The sequence below is a fragment of the Aplidium turbinatum genome, chromosome 1, assembly GCF_918807975.1.
Source record: "Aplidium turbinatum chromosome 1, kaAplTurb1.1, whole genome shotgun sequence".
NCBI classification, from domain to species: domain Eukaryota; kingdom Metazoa; phylum Chordata; class Ascidiacea; order Aplousobranchia; family Polyclinidae; genus Aplidium; species Aplidium turbinatum.
In genome coordinates, this window is record NC_137472.1 from 55898372 (window position 1) to 55922535 (window position 24164).

At 36.6% G+C, this 24164-nt stretch overlaps 1 protein-coding gene across 2 annotated transcripts; it reads right to left on the bottom strand.

The window, feature by feature from the left end:
* Positions 1–401: 401 nt before the first annotated feature.
* Positions 402–14333, bottom strand: LOC145783409 (uncharacterized). Of its 2 annotated transcripts, XM_082595281.1 has the most exons (9): positions 14196–14333; positions 13510–13764; positions 10933–12258; positions 10401–10505; positions 7669–7737; positions 5501–5569; positions 3132–3397; positions 2716–2898; positions 402–2374 (listed from the first exon to the last, which is right to left on the bottom strand). In XM_082595281.1, the coding sequence occupies exons 3-9, from the start codon at positions 11885–11887 to the stop codon at positions 2315–2317; spliced, it is 1707 nt and encodes a 568-aa protein (XP_082451407.1). In that variant the 5' UTR covers positions 11888–12258; positions 13510–13764; positions 14196–14333; the 3' UTR covers positions 402–2314. The 2 variants fall into 2 exon arrangements, with proteins under 2 accessions (XP_082451407.1, XP_082451415.1); XM_082595289.1 differs by lacking the exon at positions 7669–7737.
* Between the last annotated feature and the right edge of the window lie 9831 nt (positions 14334–24164).

Below are 24164 nucleotides of genomic sequence, written 5' to 3' on the forward strand. Positions count from 1 at the left end.
AGCCACTGCAAGTACTGATATGATAACCCAGTTCAAGCAGACCGCTTTCACGTACAAAACCTAACCTAGAATCGCGTATTGTGTGGGGGGATGTAAACATCTTTACATGGCAATACAAGTAACCGGTAGACTACAGGAGCACCGCCTCAAGCCACCATAGTCCATATGCGTCCATGAGGATTCAACACAGCTCCGCTTTTGGCATCCAGATCAGCAATATAAGCCTCTTCTGGATAAGTCTCCCGGCAGAAAAACAATAAAAAAAAACAATGGAAGAAGGAGGAGGGAAGGTGACATCCCCCCCACTGGCGCTGGCACACAGACTCGGCACCCTGTGGCACAAGATACCGTTTTAGAATGAGGAACAAACTGAATATTCTAGAGCTGCAAGAGACGTTTTAGATCGTTTATTCGTTAAGCAACCAGCAGTAGATTCATATGTTCAAAGCGTTACGTTATGCAAAAGAAATATGAGATCACTAAGCGCTTCAATTGAACAAGATCTACTCAGCATAGTAAAAAAATAGATAAAGTTGTAATCGTTGCTAACATGCAAGTGCCTTGAAACTTGTGAGGAATCAAGTTAGAAAACTTTTAACCAATAACTGACAGTCGAACATGTGGCATCGGATACAGTTTCTACACATCAGATCACTTCCTTTGCTTGCAGTTCTCAAATGCTCACTTGCTGCATACTAAGCTCCCGCATATAAAATATTTTTTTAAATTTTTGTTAGTGTAGATCTATATTCAATTATTCATACTTCTGTTGTGATTGGTTAAGCTCCGTAGGTTGGTAGTAGTTCACAATTACTTCATGCTTATATAGTTTCATGACGATTAAACCGAAAAGTGTGCTACTTTGCCTTGTGAGTTGAGTGACCGGTTTTCTGTCCAACAACGTGGCTGCAAGAAACTTGCAGCCAAGTTAACATGCACAGAGTGCACGTACTGAGGATTTTATACAGCATAGGGGGGCCCACGTAAGGGGCCCTTTAAAATTCGGGGGGCCGGAGCACCTGCCCCCTCTGCCCCTCCCTAAATCCTGGCCTGACCACTCCACGAGTTGGTCAAAGCGCGAAGAAACAGAAGCCATGGCCTGATCAGTGAGAACAAGAAAAAATTGCGATTTGAATTTTTCTTCAGCAGAAAGACGACTCGAATCATCAACACATTCGTAACCAAACATTCTCTTCCTACGTTGTACCGTGTTCTTTGAAAATACCTGCTCAATACCAATAAGCTCTGCTATTTCGCGTGCATTTATGACCACGTGGTTATATCCTATATTTCAATAGTTTTCCAAAATCTTCGGCGGAGGGGCCCTCATTTCTTGCGGGGCTCCCTCCGACCGGAGGGCGGTTGCTACGCCTCTGAGCCTATATATTTTCACAATATATTCATCAATACAGTGCTTATTGAAGCAAAACACGGATGACAGTTTTGAAAAATGCATTTTTTCTTTTTAAGTTGTAGGCCTATTCACGTAATTGTTCGTTGTGTCGTAGTTTCAACTCGATAAAGTTTGCTAAGATCGATTTCATGTTTGAAGTCACAAGAAACCTAACGGACGTTTGGATCACTCTTGAAATGAGAATAAACATTCAAACTCGCATTCGCTACCACGCGTTTTGACTTTGAAGTTGCTCCGGAAGATAAGCCGCCGTTAGCTCAGTGGTAACGCGCCGGCTCATGATCACGCGGCGCAAGTTCGACTCTCGGGTGTGCTCTTGAGCAATGCATTTCAGGACTGCTCTCCATTCAGCGGCACCTAGTGAATGGAATAATTCCCCTGCAACAAGACTTCAACAATCGAAAAACGTCACTCTGCCAATCTCGGTAACCGACCCTGTGTCAAGAGCCTCTACAAGTATGCGAAACTACCAGGAATAACCAATCAAAGCTTTATCAGTCCGAGGATAAAGATTCAAACCAACCAACCAACACTAAGCAGTGTGTGACTGTGAGCGTGCGTGCCGTGCGCATCTCAGTAGTAATTCACGTTCCAGAGAAAGTCATGCGATCCGCTGCTGTTTTGCGGGGAAGAGCAACGTAGGCTGTTTTTCGCTTTCTGCATTTTTTAAGTACGTTTAAATGATCTAAATCTCTTTCGCGAAGTATTTCATCTTTGAAACACCAATTGTAATAGCCATTTTTGTTGCCCCGCAACCACAAATTTACGGGGGGCCGCCCCCCCGGAAGTCGGCGTGTATGTTTACGTTGATACAACGTCGTCGTTGTATAACAATAAACAATAAACGGATAACATTAATTTAACAAAAAACGACATCAAATAAATAAACAACAAAATCTTTCAATCTTCTCGATCCTTGTGGATGATGACGTCATCAATCCAAACCGTGATCTTCAACTTCTGTAAAAGACGAAGCGAATAATTAAATTAAAGAAGTTACCAAACTTGGAATACTTTGGATCCTTTCAACTGTTGACCTTGTGCATTGATGGAACGTCGTTGAATCAATGTAATGTTAATGCAAATACTTCACGTTGATTTAATGTTTATTGACGTAGAATCAACGATAGAATAACAAACCTTGGTGAATGTAAGCTAGCTAGGCTACAATTACCAGAAGTAAAATATTATGAACAATTCGAGGTTAGAGTTTAGTACATGTGACGTTAGATAACGTTGATGTACAACGTAATGTACTCTACATATTATGTTAGATAACGTTGATACAACGTAACTTTCACCTTGTTGTCCGACCCATCCAGAGCTTCCTTCAACATGGATCGTTCCATCATGTTCACAACTCTCCTCTCCCCATCACCATCATCGAGGCAATCCCTCATCACAACTTCCTCCTCAACTTTGCTCATTACCTCGATGACGTCATGGGCAGATAAGAAGTTGCCTTCGAGATCCATCCAAACAATCTAAACACAAATAATTATGATGCAACAATTATGCAACAACAATTGTTGTTTGTGACGTTTTGTTTATTTGTAGAAGTTTAACAAAACTTAAATAATTAAAATTAAAAACTGGAAACTGATTTGGAGTCGGACGATAAAACAATGTAAATTAACGTTAAATCAACGTAACAACCGATGTTAATGCAACCATGGATCAATGTAAACGTTGGTTATAAAAGTTAAACATGACTTACGGATCCAGGCATCGAATTGATCGCCTCCTTCCATGGACAGAATTGGTTGGAATTCATTTCGCATTCGTACAGATCAAGCTTTCCAATCCGCCCTGGCATTGATTTGAGGAATGACGTCACCGCATGAATGTCATTCTGAGCGTCGGAGGATTCCATCCGTATCCTCCCTCCATCAAAATGACGTCCTGAGGCCATGGTCACATCCTCGTCGTTGCCTTCTCTCAGGATTCTGCTGATGGCGATAATGGAGCGATCATCTTTGTGTTCTAATAATGAAGGAATAATATCAATCAATATTAGCTCGGCTAACCAAGTTGTAATCTAAAACCACAGTTTGGTTCTAACCATAAAATAATCGAACATTGAATCCAAGTTGTTTACTTAAGAATAAAACATGAATTTATTTACCCCTAAACAAAATGCAAACAAATATTTTGAACAACAAAGTGTTTATCATCAAAAATCACAGTTTCGTGACAAGTGTTGCCAGAGTTGGGGTTAGAAATGTTCTCTGTGTCTGTTATATTGATAACAGTACCGTCTATTAATTTGTTACTTACTATAATAATTTCAATTAGTATAATTCGGTAGATGTTCATTGTTATGGCTGTTTTACTTTGAACATTAAGCCTGTTCATAAAACACTTAAGCGAGTAATGTCGGTCTGGAATCATATGCAAGAAATTGATTTTCTGATATCTCTGGATTTATTAATATTCAATTGAACACTGAGAATATGTTTTTATAACCTTTGTAATATATGTAATGGGTTTTAAATTGTATTATAACGTTGTTATTACGTGTTCAAACGTAGTTGCACTGATGAGAATTTATTATTCGAAAACGCGTTATGCAACATTGCTTTGCACGCTCCAATGCCTGATGGTAATTTCTTGTAGGTTTCCATCACGCGTTGAAGCAGTGTCTCATCATGTGTTTCGTTTTTCTTTGTTTATTGCATTAATCGGTTAGTGCAGTGGTTCTTAACCTGGGCGCTACCGCCCCCTAGTGGGCGCTGTTAACTTTTAGAGGGGCGGAAATATTCAGGGGGCGTTATAGGGGGCGCTACATTCAGAAGGTGTAACGATATTTTCCTCACTGCAAATTTGCTTTAGTAGTTCTGCTGGGGGTACGAGAATCCACCGAGGATAAGGAGCTATATACAGTATAGAGATTGTGTTTAACAAGGGAAGTAGTGATTCTCTCTCAGAGCATTCTATGTTGGCCTATACAGCACAATGCACAACACCATCCGACAAGCGTGGACGTCGGATGGTGTTGTGCATGGCCTTTGTTGTTGATAATGGGCATTGTTTCCCTTTCCTTGTAGTAAGTAAATGGCATTTTGTGGTCAGCTTTTGGCAGGGACAGCGGGCAGGCAGTGCAAGCAAACCATAAGGACTGGTCATAATAATAGTCAGTCAATAATGGTTATTAGTGTAACTCTTACTAACTACTAAAAAATCAGCAGAGATGTGCCTTAAGACTTTTAAGTTAAGAGCCTTAAGGCACATCTGTGCTGATTTTTTAGTATTAAAACTAACATCTGCTTAAACTAGTTTTTTCTTACTAACTAATAACTAATTACTACTGGCTGTAGGCTAGCCTTATAGTCTTGGAAGAAAATGTCATTAGTAGGCTACAGCCCTTATATTATGGTGGGCGCCAGACTATGGAAATCTCTGAAAAGGGGCGCTGGGGAAAAAAAGGTTAAGAACCACTGGGTTAGTGCCTGCTTATTTGCAGACATTTCTGAATAAATACAGTTTGTTTGCAATGACTAAAGAAAAACAACAAGTCGAAGAAACAGAAGTCTCCATCTTCCAGCAATCTAATTAGTCAGACTTGGAATTTCTCAATGACAAGCGAAAAAAGTTTTCTCCGCTTACACGACAGTAAACGGTAGTTTTCTTATATCAAATATTTAATAACTTGTGTCAAGTTCGGTCTTATTAGAAAAATCTGTTTGAGTTACTTCAACTTTAAAAGTTCTTGCTGCCTTAAAGAAATGAGTACCGTTGCTTGAATATGAACTAGAGATCACAATTTTCCACTTTATTTTGTATAAGCTACAGTTTACTTGTTATGCTCTAGTCTTATGCTTACCGTGCTTACATTCTACACTAATATTTTAGTGATATTTTCTGCTAGAACCTTTGTTTCCTAACCTGGCTGATTTTATTCACTTGGCAATTTTTCATCTTTTGATCGTTTTTAAACTGAAATTTAAACATTTTTATAAAAAATTTACTTAAAAAAAACAACGATGCAATATTGGTTTTCAGTTGCCTAAATATAGGCCACCTCAAAATTGGTAAAACATCCTTAGCATAAAACACTGTGTTGACTAGGTAAAAACATTTACTTACCAGCAGCAGCTTTTCGGGGTTTTTTATACAGCTCTGAAAGAAATACTTTCCGTTTTTGCAATTTTTCACCTGAAAAAGATTGAATCTCTCATGTAAAACATATTCATTTTTTTATCACGTCCTATTTACGTTATTTATCACTGCTCGAGTGAACCAGCTCAGGGGCCAAATGGTTTTGCTTTTTGCTCTGATACTGGTGGATCTGATTCCCATTTTGTTCAGACAAAATTATCCCGACAGCAAATCAACCGTTTTTTTGCATTTGCAGACATCGAATCGAAAAAAATTGGTTGATTTGCTGTCTGGGCATAACATTATTTTTACTGATGGACATAGGTCACAAAAGCGCACACACGCTGATTGACATCGCAGGAACAAGTCTTGAGGTTTCCCCGCAGAACAGTGATCAATATTTTGAGAGTAGCTGAAAGATACCCTCAAAGAATGAACAATCACATTCTTCACCTTAACTCAATTGGAGATTATCATTTCATCTAAATTGAAATGTTTCGGTTCCTCTCAAATTAGATCAAAAATATTTTTGCAAAAAGTAAAGAGCGAATTAAACTTTATTTTTGAACGTCTATACGTACATGCGTGACATTTGCAGTCTCAGCAGAAAAACATCGTGTAAATCGACCATTTCGGTGCTTGAGTTAATGTCATTCTGTACTTCCAAGAAAATGAAAAAAAAAAAACGAAAAAAAATAACCGATTTGAAGCGATTCTTCTCAGTTCAAAGTTTGCGACTTTGCAACTTGTACGTAAATGCTTCACCGAATTTGAAACTAAAATCCATGAGGCTTTGCTCATAAAATCTTGTAATCCTCGCCTCAATAGGCAGCTGTTTCCTATCTGCTAAATGTCTTCAAGTAATTTTTGCGTCATTGATTTGTGGTTTTTGTTAGGCAATTAAGCGTCATGTGATTTTCCCTCTCCTCTGCCTTGCCGTTTCATGTTTATGCGTTTCTTTTTTCGATACTCTGTATATAGATCAGATCTGTAATTTCAATTTATGAAGAACATCAGTCAGTTGGTTTTGCCGAAAACGTTTGTAATTTTTAGTTTATTTTCATGTAATTATGTTAAATGCCGTCTGGTGGTTAGGTATTTTTTTGTGTAATATAATGCTGTTAATTTAATTTATTAAAGTCAACGTATAATAATTAGTGGGATGAAACGTACAGTATTTGGTTTGTCTGGTCAACTCCACTGCGGTAGGTATTGGTACGATATAATAATCATTTGGTTTACTAACACTTTAACAATAAAATTGATCTGCATTTTTCTTGCGTGACACACTAGATAGAAAAATCCGTCATTTTATATTGCTTCAACGTTTGCAGGCGGTAAATTAATACGAAATCTTTGTCTGTTGGTTGGTTTCACTTCGTTTGAATAACTGTATTATATCAATGTGAGAAAAATAAAATCTTGTCAGTGGATGTCATGCTGTCAATCGCTGGAATACTGGAACAGAGACTGCACTGCGTGAGTGTCCACATTATTATTTTTTACTGCAGAGTTAACCATCAAACTGAGACAATGTTTAACAAGAATAGGTTTGGAAATCTATGAACACACCACATCATTTATTTCACGTTTTAATGAAGATAATTTGTGCTCCAAACAATACTTTGACTTTACTTGGCGTTTAAATCATTTTCTATAACAAAAATATTTTAAACTATTAAAGAATAAAAACTATTCTGTTTCTGAATGAAACCATTCTGAATGATTTCTGTTTTAACGTTTTCACTCATTGTTTCCATGAAAAATATTTAAATAAGAGCCATTTTTTCACTTTAAGTTGAAAAGTAACGGGCAGCGGGAGTATACGACTAAACAACTCAATGTAGCGCCTATCTATTACCGCTACATTGAATACATAGTCTTATGCTTACCAAGCTTACATCTGCACTAATATTTTAGTGATATTTTCTGCTAGAACCTTTGTTTCCTAACCTGGCTGATTTCATTCACTTGGCAATTTTTCATCTTTTGATCGTTTTAAACTGAAATTTAAACACTTTAAAAGAAAATTTACTTAAAACAACAACGATGCAATATTGGTTCCGTTTTCAGTTGCCTAAATATGGGCCACCTCAAAATTGGTAAAACATCCTTAGCATAGAACACTGTGTTGACTAGTAAAAACATTTACTTACCAACAGCAACTTTTCGAGTTTTTTTATACAGCTCTGAAAGAAATACTTTCCGTTTTTGCAATTTTTCACCTGAAAAAGATTGAATCTCTTACGTTAAACATATTCATTTTTTATCACGTCCTATTTACGTTATTTATCACTGCTCGAGTGAACCAGCTCAGGTGCCAAATGGTTTTGCTTTTTGCTCTGATACTGGTGGATCTGATTCCAATTTTGTTCAGACAAAACTATCCCGACAGCACATCAACCCTTTTTTGTACATTTGCAGACGTTGAATCGAAAAAAAATGGTTGATTTGCTGTCTGGGCATAACATTATTTTTACTGATGGACATAGGTCACAAAAGCGCACACACGCTGACTGACATCGCAGGAACAAGTCTTAAAGGCATACTAAAGGAAAATTTCAAACCGGAATTAAGCATTAAAATGAGTAAACTGAACATTCAAGAATACATTTCAAAAACAATTACCGAAAAAAATTTGTTTTCAATGGCGCTGGCAAGGCCCAAAGTCCAGAGTTTCATTTATTTTCATTTTTTTCAAAATGGCCAAAACGTGCAAACACTGCTCGAGAATACGTCATAAAGGCCAGCAATAACAAAAGCCACGTTACCAATCTGATGTTTTGAGCAAACTGTCTGCTGTTTTGATGTTAAAATGTGCTGTTTTGATGTAAATACATACATAGCCTGACTTTTGACTTTTGCCCACGTCTTTTCCATCACAGACTGGGCCTCCAAAGCCACATACGACATCACCATCCAAAACCAAATTCAATTTGAAGACAAAACCAATGCTCGGACACGAGCTGGAGCCGACGATACATAGCCTACAGTCAAATCGCCCGCAGTAACAATTATTGCGTGATCGGTTGATTGCTAGCCTTTATGACGTAGACTGCACAGTCGCACGCTTCGTTGCTCAGGCTCAATCTCATTTTGAAAGCTCTGACAAAAGCACGCCCACAATGGTGGTCAGACCGCAATGGGGCAAAATTTTATTGAAAATCGTTTTATGGTAGCATGTTAAACACAAAGAACGTGGAAAATCGCCAAGTCAGGTTTTTCCTTTAGTACCCCTTTAAGGTTTCCCCGCAGAACAGTGATCAATATTTTGAGAGTAGCTGAAAGATACCCTCAAAGAATGAACAATCACATTCTTCACCTTAACTCAATTGGAGATTATCATTTCATATAAAATGAAATGTTTCGGTTCCTCTCAAATTAGATCAAAAATATTTTTGCAAAAAGTAAAGAGCGAATTAAACTTTATTTTTGAACGTCTATGCGTACATGCGTGACATTTGCAGTCTCAGCAGAAAAACATCGTGTAAATCGGCCATTTCGGTGCTTGAGTTAATGTCATTCTGTACTTCCAAGAAAATGAAAAAAAAAACGAAAAAAATAACCGATTTGAAGCGATTCTTCTCAGTTCAAAGTTTGCGACTTTGCAACTTGTACGTAAATGCTTCACCGAATTTGAAACTAAAATCCATGAGGCTTTGCTCATAAAATCTTGTAATCCTCGCCTCAATAGGCAGCTGTTTCCTATCTGCTAAATGTTTTCAAGTAATTTTTGCGTCATTGATTTGTGGTTTTTGTTAGGCAATTAAGCGTCATGTGATTTTCCCTCTCCTCTGCCTTGCCGTTTCATGTTTTAGCGTTTCTTTTTTAGATACTCTGTATATAGATCAGATCTGTAATTTCAATTTATGAAGAACATCAGTCAGTTGGTTTTGCCGAAAACGTTTGTAATTTTTAGTTTATTTTCATGTAATTATGTTAAATGCCGTCTGGTGGTTAGGTATTTTTTTGTGTAATATAATGCTGTTAATTTAATTTATTGAAGTCAACGTAGAATAATTAGTGGGATGAAACGTACAGTATTTGGTTTGTCTGGTCAACTCCACTGCGGTAGTTATTGGTGCAATGACTGAATAACTGTATTATATCAATGAGAGCAAAATAAAATCTTGTCAGTGGATGTCACGCTGTTAATTGCCAGAATACTGGAACAGAGACTGCACTGAGTGAGTGTCCACATTATTATTTTTTACTGCAGAGTTAACCATCAAACTGAGACAATGTTTAACAAGAATAGGTTTGGAAATCTATGAACACACCACATCATTTATTTCACGTTTTAATGAAGATAATTTGTGCTCCAAACAATACTTTGACTTTACTTGGCGTTTATGATTTTCCTTGACAAAAATATTTTAAACTATTAAAGAATAAAAACTATTTTGTTTCTGAATGAAGCTATTCTGAATGATTTCTGTTTAAATTTTTTACTCATTGTTTCCATGAAAAATCTCTAAAATAAGAGCCACTTTTCATTTTAAGTTGAAAAGTAACGGGCAGCGGGAGTACGACTAAACAACTCAATGTATCGCTTATCGCCTATCTGCCTATCGAGCCACCCTAATACACAGCCTTATTAAAAGATTTTAGTCTTTTGTATGAATTTTTTTTAGTTAGGAAGCCGACCCTTAGTGCGACACCCTTTGAAATTTCAAAGGACGCACCACGGCGTTGCGTATTACAGTTTCAAAATCGTTGTAAATACACAAATAAAGCAATACTAATTTTTTAATGTCGTAATTTATCAATCATGCTGCAAATTCGAAAACTTTCGCGGACCCCTGAAAACGCCTCGCAGATCCCTTAGGGGTTCATGGACCCCAGGTTAAGAACCCCTGCTTTTAAGTGGTCTAGTAGATATTCTTACTTGAAGCAATTTGTGAAGGCAGAGGTGGTGATTGAAATGGTGATTGCGTCAGTGCTGACGTAGATGCATCTGAAGGAAATTGATTCATTGCAGAACTAGATTGATCTGCAGAAAATGTTCATAATTAGTTTATGAAACTATACAACTTAGTTCAACAAGTTGCTGCTTCTGTAATTTATCATAATATTTATACAATTGCGTATACCCACATAGTCTTTGTACCATTCCAATATCTTGTACACAATGTTAAACAGAAAAAATAATTTAGTAGATTAGTTTAACAGAGTTTAAGTTGGTACAGTGGTTTTTATCCTTTTGCCATTTTGGTTCCACCTTCAAATCACCAACCAATTCTCCCACCCCTTTTTTTAATTGGTTGAAAAGTAACAGTCACCTACATTCCACAATGTTTTTTGAAACCCTGGTTAAGAATTCCTGATTTAATAGAAAACAATTTATTCAATTATGGACAATCACAATTGCATTCGATTTCAATGCAATAATAAAGCCGTTGTTTACAAAATATAATTACCTTCATTCATGCATGAATCCAACAGAAGTCCGGATAAGATTTGAACAACGACTGACCAGTGACCGACCAGTAGGTTAGTTTGTACAAATGATGTGAAATTATCTAACGTCATTTGGTGGACCATGTATAAAGAGCTAAAAAGCTCTTGAAAGGTTTGGTGTGAAAAATACAATCGTTGGTTACCCTGGAAAAGGCCACAATTTTTATTTGAAGCAAATAATGTAACGACAATATCTTGCACGTCTTTACTTAAAAGATTCTCTTTTTGAAGATCTTCAGTTGTGATTACTACGGTTCCATTTTTTGTTGCATTGTACGCGATTCGTGACAGTTTAAGGACAATTTCATCTGTTAAAGCAACTGTGTTTTCTGATGTTCTGAGGTTTCCTAGCACTCTTTGAAATATTTGGGTCATTGTTGAAATATTTACAGCCTCATGCGATAAACTAAGAGAAGCTCTCAAGTATAATTGTAACATTAAAGGATTGTGGCACATGGATTCTAGATGAGGAGTTTCTACAGTTAGTTTGTCAAAAATTTTACTTGATTTTGGTTCATCATTTATCAAAGCAACAAACAATTTTTTCATGTTTTCGGACGTTAAGTCTGCAATAAAGTACGTTTGCTTAGGGCGACATATTTGAGGAATTTTGTGCATGGCGTGTGGTCGTGAGGTGAATACAATGTGGCAATTAGGTAAAAAAGTTCCTCGACATAGATTTGACACAAGTTCCTGGCAGGTGAGTAAAGAGTCATAATTCGATCTTTTCACTTTATCCATCAAATTCCAGTTCACCTGGTCGAATCCGTCAAAGATTAAAAAGCAATTGTGGATGTGATTTTTTATCCAATTGAAAACAGAATCCTTTTCTTCTGTATTCAGGTCAAAATTTACATCTCCAAGTAGAAATTCCTTCAAAGTTAATTTCTCGTCATCGCAATCATTCATGCTCATGAAAGGTATCCTCAGAACGAGAAAGTCTCTAGTTTCATCTAGACGCCTTGCCAGGCGCTTTGATAACGTTGTCTTTCCCGCCCCAGGGTAACCGACGATTGATATGAAGCTTTGTGATTTAATACGTGAAATTAATTGATCAATCGAAACCTTTTTATCGGACTCTTTAAATTTAATTTGTGTGGTTTTGGGATCATACTGGTCGTCGTTGGGAATGAACCTTCCTTCGTAGAAGTCCACCGACAGAAGTTCTGGATGAACTTCTGGGAAATTCGACACTGGATTATCAAACCTTGACACATCTACATCAAACTCGGATTTGTAGAGTTGTCCAGTTGCTCCCTTGAGTTTGTCGAAAGCTTTGTTGAGATCTAATGACAAAAAGAAGTTTTCAAAATCACACTTTGTCAAAATTGACGTTCCATTAACCGAACGTTAAAATCAGTTTTTCGAAAAAATCACAAATGATTTTTCCCTAAACCAAGTGGAAATTTCTCCAATTAGTTGCGTATTTTTACGAATCCAACTCAACAAAATGTAGCTCAAAATGCTTATTTTGGAAATTTTTCATTCTCCATAGGAAAGTTTATGTTCTTAGCAGCTTTCAGTTTTGGCATCACTAGTTGAAACACGGCTTTGTCTTATACCGTATTTGTTTTTATAAAGATGGTGTTCTCAGTGAATTATTCCCTCTGCTAGGTGCCGCTGAAAGGAGAGCAGTTCTGAAATGCGATACTCAAGGGCAGAGTTCGAGAACCGAACCAGCGCTTCTTGGTCTTGATTCGGGCGCGTAACCACTGAGCTAAAGGGGTAATTTTCCCTAAAACTAAATTTAAATTTCTCTAACTAGTTACGTATTTCTACGATTCCAACTCAACAAAGTATCACCAAATACCCACTTTAAAACTTCCAAACATTTTCCACATGAAATTTATGATCCTAACAACTTTCAAATATGGCAACATTAGTTGAAATACAGCTTTATCTTGTAGTTGCTTTAATAGAGGAAGATTCACATCACACCTCGTACCGTAAGACAACGACCATACGCAATCAATGACATGTCAGCATAGCCCAAATACATTTTACCTTCGCTCTATGTTATGAAAGCAACTAAAAATGTCACTTAATTGTTGCAAACAATCAGCTTGTAGAGAAATCCAAATATTTAGCTTCGCTAAAAAATTTAACATTCTCATATAATATTATTTTAGTGTAAAATGTTGCTAGTTTCCAATCACAAATTTTAAAATTATATAGAAATAATGGAAAAATTAGGTCAATTTTGTGTAAACTCTATGAAAGGGCAACTTCAATTGTTTCGCTCTCTATATGTAACGCAGCTTATATTCAATACAACTGACACATGCAACATTCAATTGACCCAAGCAAAAAGTTTTTTTAGCGGGGAAAAATTGACCAATCAAAAATCTACTATTGCAAAAAAATTTTGAGGTTTACTTTATCAATTTCCTCAAAAATGTTAAAAGCTGAGCAAAAGAAAATGTAAAGTATTTTCAATTAAAATCGGGACAATTTTTAAAGCCCACTTCTGCGAATAAAAGTTTAAATATTAAATCTAGAAAATTATATTTTTGATATGAACATGAACATCTTCAAACCTTCCTGATCTCCAAATGGAACATTGCTTTGTTCGGGTTGAGGAATAATGTTGGTTATGTTTTGCCACTGGTCATCCTGGACCAATTGGTGATCAATATGATGATGAAGATGATGATGCTGATGGGCGTGATACTGCCGCTGGTCAACCTGGATCGACTGATGATCAACATGTTGATGTTGATGGTCATGATACTGCCGGTTGTCTTGCTGAATTACTTGCTGTTAAAGAACAGCTATGTTGCTTGGAGCTTGTTCTGTGAGAAACAAAACAGTTTATTATTATTTATAGTTATAATGTCACAATTCAATTCTCCTTTTTAGGGGTGTCTAATGCTTACGATGTTTATTTAGAAACAAAACTACTGAAACAACGACTCGAAAATGTCAGAATATTTTAGCATTTAATTCTTAGGTTAGTTTATTTTGTTATTACTGTTAAATGTCATGAGCAAAGAAGTCAATTTTTGTGTCCACCAAGCACCGTTATTAAGCGTCCTACCAAATAAACATCAGCGTGCTCTTCAGTGGTGTCGAACCGGCGCCCTTTCGACTGTCGTACGAGGGTTTTCACTACTCGGTCATGCAGCCAACCATACAATGGTAATATAAAAGTTCTTGCATACACCAGAGGACGTCATGCGACATTTGAGCAGTCTCTTAGACCAATTATTGAAAATGAACTTACCAGGATTTCCTGGCGATGGTTGTTCAGTTTCTTCAGTTGAAGTTGTTGCGTTTTCTTCTTGATTTTGTTGGAAAGACATTGTGTATTGGTTTGTTAACTGCTAGTCAGCAAATCAAAATAAAACTTAGTAAGGTAGTAGAGGCTACAAAACACAATTGTGAGTCATAAACATCAGATTCATATTTTTTTTATCAAAGAAAACAAGACAAATCAAGCAACATCAATTTATATTGAACAAACCAAAACAAACGCATGATTTGAATAATAGTTTCGACTGTGGATAATTAATTGATCTCCACGTTTTGTGTCGACAAACCACTTTGTTTAACATCAAATGGTACAAACACATCTACGCGGGATTCATATATTATTGTTCTAACTCTAACTTATTCTCATCACCGAAACAACACAGCAAGTTATACTTTGATGTTTCTAGTTTGACCAACACTGAATTCAAACCCAGCCCAACCAACTCGTCGACTGTGCAGAAGCGCTCAGCATCTCTTGTTTTATAGCCGAATGATCAGGTTGGCAGTGCGTGGTTGGAAGACAGTAGAAAAGAAGAAATGTTCTTGGTGAAAAAAAGTTTTTTTATTTCAAAGAAATAAACAAAATGATTCTTTGCTTTACAAAATTGCAACGTTAAAAAACGTTAAAACATTGTTTAATTTGCAATTATTTTTATTTTTCAATATTTAAACCATAAACATACATAACCCAGCAACAACACTACATTTAACATTATAAAAACAAAACCAATAAGCGAACATTTTCGGCTAGTCATACAGCCCTTTTCAAGCCTATAAGAAAAGTATTTTTAAAAGAAAGACTTAAGAATAATACACTATCGCAACAAAAATATGGACAAATCTAAACATTTGAGAAGCTTGCCTAGCTCACACAAAATGATAACTGAAAATTAGCCTACGCAGCACAACGGGTCAAGTATTTGTGAAGTAAAATTAATTAATTGTTCAGAAAAGGACTCAAGCAGATTAGGCAAGATGGACAGAAGCACAGCACGAGATAGTGGCACAAACAAAGTAAAAATACGAGAAGCACAAGACGTGACAAATCAATTATAAACAGTTAAGAAAAGTTTGAGAAGCTGAAGTTTTTTATTCAAATATTTTGTCTTCAGCATCAATAAAATGGAAGAAATGTTTATTGTATCGCTTTGTAGATCAAGTTTAATTAAAAATGAAATTATAACAATAAATTTTTAAAAGAATGGAAATACTTCAAGTTTTGTTTTGAACAGATCTAAACGAGAATCAAAGACATTGAAGAGTTTTAAAAGAAACAAAACTTATAGATGACAACTTCTTTGTGTTTCATTTGATGAGCAAACAAGATGCTTTGTTGTTACGAGGATGAGTTGTGGAAACGCCTGTAAGATCTGCACGATGCTTGCAGGAAGTATGGGCTTATTTTACGTGAGCAAAAAGTATTTTATGAGCTATTTTAGTTTGCCATTGGGGTATTGAACTTGTTTCAAGGTTGATTGAGGTTGATTAACATCCAAGCTATTCTGTGAATGGTCATTGGCTTGATAATCGGTTCAAATTACATTTCGTTTCGTGGTCTCAATCTCAGATCAACTTTTACGCAAAACAAGGAAAGCCACTTCTATCTTAACAAACAGTGGCCTACCTGTCACTGAGTGCAGGGGTGGTCAATAGGGTGGCTCGTTTTTGAACTTTTTTTTTAAATTCTCTCGGGGTAGTGGGGAAATGGTGCCAATGAGTGAGAAAACGCTCATGACAAAATTTGAGATTTGTAAAAAATTGTCTTCAGCCTCCTCATGGGGCCCAAAAATCGAAAAAAGGGGCCAAAAACGCAATTTTTTTTTTAATATTTTTAGTTTGGGTAGATACAATACTGTTTAGATATATCTAATTAACCTAAGAAAAAAAATTCAAGTCATTTGAACTATTCCTTCAGCTTCCTCACAGCTTCCGAAAATGTTCATTTTCCTGAAAATTTTGCATTTTTGTTTGTGGTTACATAACTACAAACTTCGTCAGTGACGTAAATTCAAATAAAAGACGTCACTTTTTCCTACCAAATTAACCCAATTTCATTAAGAAATGACGCAACAGCTCAGGGCAGGTCTATAAAGAGAAATACAAAGACGTTTTATAGCTGGCAAAATGTCTAACGCAATTATGTATCATGTAACCACAAACAAAAATGCGAAATTTTCAGCAAAATGGAAATTTTCGGAAGCTGTGAGGAAGCTTAAGGAATTGTTCAAATGACGCCAATTTTTTTTCTTAGGTTAATTAGATATATCTAAACAATATTGTATCTACCCAAACTAAAAATATTTAAAAAAAAAATTGCGTTTTTGACCCCATTTTTCGATTTTTGGGCCCCATGAGGAGGCTGAAGACAATTTTTTACAAATCTCAAATTTTGTCATGAGCGTTTTCTCACTCATTGGCACCATTTCCCCACTACCCCGAAAGAATTAAAAAAAAAAAGTTCAAAAACGAGCCACCCTAGTGGTCAACCTTTTTTGCATGAAGGTCATTTTGGCACCAAAGAATACTGTGGCTGGCCGCACTAATTTTTTAGATAAGTTGACTCTTACGTTACAAAACAACGCATTTCGTTCCCAGCATCTAGCCCTACATGTTGTTAATGTTTATCTTAGAATATCGCAGCAAGAAAAGTAATTAATCAAACATCGCTCCTGCCATTTCAAGCTCCTTTGACAACACGTTTGATTTGTTTCAACAAGAGTACTTGCTTTGTGGACAAGCAATTTTAATAAAACATTCATTGCCAAGCAAAAGTAGTGTTGTCTCTTTGCTTCAACCAGCTGAACTTCGTCGCGAAGAAGCCACCCTGTCTCTTTCTTGCCGCGCTATGAACTTCAACCACTTGCTCCAGTCAAGTCTCCACGATTCTGTATATGCGAGCAACCCTGGCGAATGAAATCGAAACAGCCCTTTGTACACGCCGCACAACTCTTGATGAAAACCGCTTCAAAACAATGTATCAGTGCGGCTACCTGGTCGGACCACTAATGGAGCTCGGAGTGGAAGAAGAACTTCTCAAGACTTCAAAGTTTCATCTCTGACACCGGCCCCTATCCAACCGGAATACAATCATGCTTTTCAACTGCCGGAAACAAACGTTTACTTTGTAACCTGCACGTTTTAACCAACCCACTGCGATAGTTTCTCTGCAGCCGATTGTAGCAAGAATCGCCGACAATTTTTGCTATAATCAGCTCCAGAGAAACTATCCTATAATGGGTTGGTTAAAACGTCTAGGTTACAAGTAAACGTTTGTTTCTGGCAGATGAAAAGCATGGACGAAAACTCCTTGTTGCGTCATTTTAAATTTTGTGAAATTTCAAGACCTGGTAGCTAGTGCAGTTGAGTGTAATGATGTTGGAGGTGATGGTGGTGAATGGTGATGGAGTTTAAATTGAGTTGAGTTTAATTTTTACTACACTCAGGCTGCCGATAAATATATAGTTGATTGAATGGTCTAAATCAGGGATGTCCAACCTGATTGCTGATGTTGATTGGATGGCCTAAATGGCTAGCATAAAAGCTACACCGTTATGGTTAGAGAATTGCAATTGCTCGTTGTACTAATGAGTGCTCAAACTTGTGCGGATGGTCAAGAAGAACTCTTCCTTCTTCACAACCAGGATAGTGTTGCTTGATACCGCATTTGAGTAACTTTAACAACACCCACCTAGAACTACAACCATATTGGTATTTTTAGTTGTACTTGTATGTTGATGCCTTCCGCCAGCCCCATATAATATCGTGGTGGGTCGCCATAGTTGGTAACCCCGGGTTTAGTGGATTCAAACAAGTAATTAGTTTTCGCAAAGCATTAGTTGAATACTATAGATACTGCAGCGAAAAAAGTCATTAAAACAGTACAAAGAGACAAAGATGCTTCAAATTTCATGTTACTTGCATAGGCTACATAAAAAGTACAGCCTATTAAAATTTCAACAGGGTGACTTGTCCCCTTTTGAAGTTGTAAAGTCGTGAAAAATAATATATTCTGAAATATTTAATCTGTTTTCCTTATTTGCGATGGGTCGATATTTTATGGGCCTAGCTCCAGCTTGTTTAACTTTATGGATAACACTGGTCTACAAATTTCAACTTTTTTTTTCAGGTTTGGGTTTTGACAACTGATTTTGGCTAATTTTGGGGCGCTGAATCCGAAAATGAACTCAGATTTTCTCTATCACATCAAGTTTTCTTTCTATCGTTGCCATTATTTTGTGAAATTGACCAATTTTTGCCCTTTTTAGTGCAGTAAAATGTCAAATATAATTATTTTTTGACAGCTATAAACTTTCAAACATTGAGATATTTTTACACTAAATTCATAAATTGGTTCAGATTTCCTCTAAAATAAAAAAAAATTCCTGTTATGATAATCGTAATAGGACATAGTAGAGATTGGTAGCGTTGAGTTTTTCCATGCTGACTTGAACTCCCTGTCTTGGCTTCTCAGGCGTTATCTGTGGGTCAGCTGCTATCTCTGTGCACTGTGCAGATGGAATATCGTAGGAAGACAGCTGGTGGGAGTAGATTTGACTTAGTAATAAATTCTTGCTTAGTAAGGAAGATTTATTTAGAAGTTTCATAAAGCACATGTACATTGTACAGACCAACATCAGAGTTCAAAGTGAAAAGTGGTTTGTAGAAGGAAAAGGTATTTTCATACTTTATAAGTTTGAGTTCAAGTCGGTTAGAGTTTTTGGTATAGTGGTGTTTCTGTGAAAAAACTTGCTCTTAGAAAACTACTAACAAAGAAAGGTTATATTTGATCTCAAGCTATGTCTGCTTCCAGCAAAAGAAGAAAATGTTGTGATGATCCGGATATATTTCGTTACATTTGTGGATGCTTCATGTTGAAGTCTCAACTAAGATGCAATATTACCACGTTTGTAAAAAGGGCATATCTTGCTTACTTTAAAGTCAAGTTGAAGGACCAGGACAAAAGCTGGGCTCCTCATAAAGTGTGCAAGACCTGAGTTGAATGTCTGAGAAGTTGGTCGGAGGAAAAGGTTCACAAATGAAATTTGGAATACCCATGATTTGGCGAGAGCAACGAAATCATATTGACGATTGTTATTTTTGTCTTGTTGGTGTGAAAGGGTATAAAAAAAAGAGTAAACATCGTTTGAAATATCCCAATCTGGATTCGGAATTGCGCCCAGTTCCTCACAGTGATGAAAAGCCACTGCCAGTATTTACATCACTTCCAGAACTACACGAAGAGGCTATTTCTTTTTCAGAAGCATCGTTTAGTGAAGGAGAAAGTGAAATTTTTTAACCAGCACCCGAGGATCTGTCAGACAAGCCTTCCCAGTTTAATCAGATGGAATTAAATGATTTAGTGAGAGATTTGTATTTGCCTAAGCAATCTGCGGAGTTATTGGCATCAAGGCTACAGGAAAGGAAACTTCTCAAAGCTGGTACAAGCGTGACATTTTATCGCAAACGAGAAGAACTGGAGACGAAAATATCATACGTGATCAGTTAGTTGATATCAAAAAGATCTTCTTGCCTCCTCTTCACATCAAACTTGGTCTCATGAAACAATATGTAAAAGCTTTGGATCATGAAGGAGAGTGTTTTAAGTATATATGTTATGCTTTTCCTGGTCTCAGTGAACAGAAAAAAAGAGCTGGGATTTTCAATGGACCACAAATCAGGCAATTGTTAAAAGATGAAAATTTTGTAAAATCAATGTTGCCATTCGAGGCTAGAGCTTGGAACGCTTTCGGTGCTGTTGTGAGAATTTTTTTGGGAAACAGAAAAGCAGAAAATTATAAAGATCTCTTAAGGGAGCTACTGCTTAGTTTTGAAGATTTGGGATGCAGGATGAGCATCAAAGTTCACTATTTGAAGAGCCATGCGGATAAGTTTCCAGAAAACCTTGGGAAAGTTAGTGAAGAACAAGGTGAACGTTTCCACCAGGATATTAAAATTATGGAGGAACGTTATCAAGGTCGGTGGGATTGTCATATGATGGCCAACTATTGCTGGAGTTTTAAAAGAGAAATTCTAGATGCTGCTCATAAAAGAAAGTCCCTCAAAAGAGCATTTTTAAGCTTATAAGTGAAGAATTCATATTTTATGAAAGCTCTTTTTTTGACTGTTTCTGAACTCGCCCTGCCCAAGTCCCTTTGAGTCAATCTTTGGCACTTTGCTATTTCTGTGTGTGTCTTCAGAATTTCTGCACTCCATTGGAATGTCTGTGTGCATATTGTGTGAACTGTAGGCTATAATTCAGATAATACCTTGTCACTGTCCTATCGACATGTTCGTCAGCATAATGTAGCGTTTGATGTTATTATGGTTGCTCTTTTGCATGCCTATTTTTTATTCCAAGGCATGAAATTTTAATAAAGACAACGCAAATTTGTGTGAATATAATATAGAATGCTTGTTTGCTAATTAAAGCTAAATTATTGCAGGTAAAACAGTGTTTATTGCATCAGAATTCCTTGTTTTGACAACAGAAGGGGGACAATAATTGATTTTTTTCAAAAATTAGGGATATTTCATATCTCAAAAACGTGATGTGATAGAGAAAATCTGAGTTCATTTTCGGATTCAGCACCCCAAAATTAGCTAAAATGAGTTGTCAAAACCCAAACCTGAAATTTTGTGTAGACCAGTGTAATCCGGCCCTGGTTGTAATATAAGCTAGATACAGCCTTCTTCAAACCTTTTGTTCAAGATAAAAGTAGTGTGTTCAACATGGCTAGACCTACTAACGAACAATACAGGTGTAACCCAAGCTAGATACCGCGTCTTTAAAACTCTTTGTTCAACATCAAAGTAGAATCTGCAACATAGCTAGACCTGCTAACGAACAATGCAGGTGCAACACAAGCTAGACACGGCGTCTTTCAAACCGTTTTCTCACGATAAAAGTAGTTCTCATAAATTACCAACCTGGTATCAGATGATGTTTTAGATTAGAAGAACTGGTAAAACACAAATGCCAATCACAATATTATGCCAAGATGCTGGTGGGAAGAAAGCGTTGACCAGCTGTGACGTGGTAGCTTGAAGATTCATGACGTAATATGTAGAACAACGACCAGTTACATACGACACCGATGTTGCTATGACCTTCTTACATGATTAGCCTACGTGTGTTTTTGTCAAAGGAGTTTCCATTGTAACATCAGGGTTCTGTAAATGAAGAGCTTGTTTCCAAAACCGCTTACATCCACTTTCGGTGATTTCGAGAAAACCACGAAAAACGTTTATGACAGTTTCGCTTGGTAAATGTAATGCGTTTTTGATTTCTAACGATGTATAACTACCTACTGAATTGAGCCATGACGTTTGTCCAGATCTAAGGAATATTAGAAGGCTTAAAATCGCCTTTTTATAAAATTAAAAATGTGGATATAAGCGGTTTTGGAAATAAACTGGAGAATAAAAACTGCCAGAATGAAAGAAACCAATTTTTGAAACCATTTTTCCAAGCTGACCACCACTAATTCATCACCACAATCCAAATCCACTTTAAACAAAGCAAAAAAACACAGTTATAAAGCTCAAGTAGGCTACTAAGCACCGTTGGTAACTGCAACAATAGGCTACAAGCCTACAACAGTGCTTATCAGTGTTGCCAGATAGTAGATGCTTCAAACTACCAAACACATTTCAAACTTTGCCAAACTGACCAGAGACTGACTGACAACTCACCAAAAATGTTGGCCAAAATTCTGCCAACTCAAAATTTTACTGCCAACAACGTAAAATTCTGCCAAATCTCGAATTTGGTAGTGAAATTTGCCAAATGGTAACACTGCTGCTTATCACGAAACGATGACGAAAACAGTTTAACAATCAGCGATATGTCACGTGATACAATGGCTTAATATGATTGGTTAATTGTGGATACAAGTGGTTTTGGAAACAAAGTGTGATGGCGCGTAAGCGGTTTTGAAAGAAAACGCAATTTTTAGTGTCGAATTTGAAGCAGAAAGAGAAGGTTTTGGAAAAAAAGGAATGGATAGTAGGTACCTATGGTAATACTCTACCTAATGACACTCTAAACTCAATTTTGGTAAAAGTGGCGCCTAAGCGGTTTTGGAACTGGGCTCTTCAAATATTAAATTATCTACAACTTCGTCAATTTTTATGAGGGCATTTTGTATAATTTTTTCTTTCCTTATATAGGCTGCACAAAACACTGTTATTTTGCTACTTCATTTCAATACATAATGTTGCATGATGAAAATGATGCAGGTTTCGAAAAAAAAAAAGAGAAAAAAAAAGAGAGACATCTAAATGTTGTGACGAAGTTGTTACACAAACTCGTCTTCATCAATTTCTCCTCGTACCAAGTTGACGTGTTGCTGATGACAGCAGTCATCGTCGATTTCTGCTGTGTTCCAGTATACGACAGTCAAGTAATGAATCCTATGCGATATACAACCAGGAGATCGAGTTCGATGACCTTGACGATGGTGAACAATTTGCGGCACTCCTCGCACTGCTCAAACGGTCTCAGGTCAAGCAATGTAACACTTCTGACGAGCCCCCAAGAAAACGTCGCCACAACATATAGATGTCTCTCTCTTTTTTCTTTTTTTTTTCGAAATGAAATTTCAAAAAGAAAATTGTTTCTTTTCACCTGCATCATTTTAGCTTTTTGTGCTTTGCAATAAAATAAAATTGCTAACTTGTATTTTTTTTCCTTTTTTATTGATCAAATTTCGAAAAGAAACTTATTTCTTTTTACCTGCATCATTTTAGCTTTTTGTGCTTTGCGATAAAATAAAATTGCTAACTTGTATTTTTATTTTTTTTATTTTTTATTGAACAAATTTCGAAAAGAAACTTGTTTCTTTTCACCTGCATCATTTTAGCTTTTTGCAATATGCGATGAAATAAAATTGACAACTTGTATGTTTTTTTTTGATTTTTTTATTAGGCAACAACAGCAATATAATTTTAAGTGCAAAGGTAGCATTAAAAAAAAAATGCATGGAAATGTGAAGCAGGAAGAATTTTTTTTTTCTAATTTCATTCCCAAAGAAGAAAAAGAAGTTGAGGTAAAATTGAAGCAATGGTGTAATAGACACGCATAGGCTACATAACACAAAAAAAAACAACTAGCTAAATTTTAAACCGTTGCATTGAAAGGGGAATTAGAAAGTTTTTTTTCTTCTAACTTTATGTCGAAAGAAAAAATATGAAATTGAGGTGAAAATGCAGCAGCTGTGTAATAGACACAAATACATCAAAAAAAACAAAAAACTAAACAAATGTACAAATTATATTTTTATTCTATAACGCTGACGTACAAAGTCTTCAATAGCACGATCGTTTGCATTAAGATCAGAATAAAAATTTGATACAATCGCCTTCATGGGTACACCGCGACAGCGTTTTAATAGAAAATACATGCAATAGTGACCACAGACAAGAGACAAAGGTCCTTGAATTGTGGTGTGGTTCCAAATCCATTCGATCGAGTGGAGATGCATGAAATCGATAAATTCACGCTGGTAGGGTCGGATACCAAAAGAATCGAAAAATTCGCCTTGCTCGTGACCATTCAAATAAACAGCAACCCAGTGTTCACCCAGTTGATCGCTTTCGTCGGTGTTGAAGACAAAGGCAGCAGGGGGAGATACGTCTTGGGGCAACATGTCTCTCGCGTACACATCTTTGAAAACAGGCTTTAGACAAGAATCGTTTAATAAAATCCTCGAAATCTGATCCGAGTTCATGCCGAATAGTCGAATATGACACTTTTGTTGCGATCAATTTCTAGAAGATTGTCGCGCTCTGCATAGACAATGACGTTGATAGTTGGCTGTAAGGCTGTCGCAAAGTGAATTTCCAATCGCAAGTTGCCATGCTTTATTAATTCGAAATGACTCGCTGCCGAATCAAGGTCTGGTGTCAAATGAAATGCAAACAGGGTATATCCGCCTAGATA

What these genes read in the sequence shown, in the direction of transcription:
- LOC145783409 (XM_082595281.1), bottom strand. Translation starts at nt 11,887, where the DNA reads ATGAGCATGAATGATTGCGATGACGAGAAATTAACTTTGAAGGAATTT. An exon ending in GCCTTCACAAATTGCTTCAA is followed by an intron (nt 7,738 to 10,400) that starts GTAAGAATATCT and finishes AATCTTTTTCAG; the next exon opens with GTGAAAAATTGCAAAAACGG. An exon ending in AACTCGAAAAGTTGCTGTTG is followed by an intron (nt 5,570 to 7,668) that starts GTAAGTAAATGT and finishes AATCTTTTTCAG; the next exon opens with GTGAAAAATTGCAAAAACGG.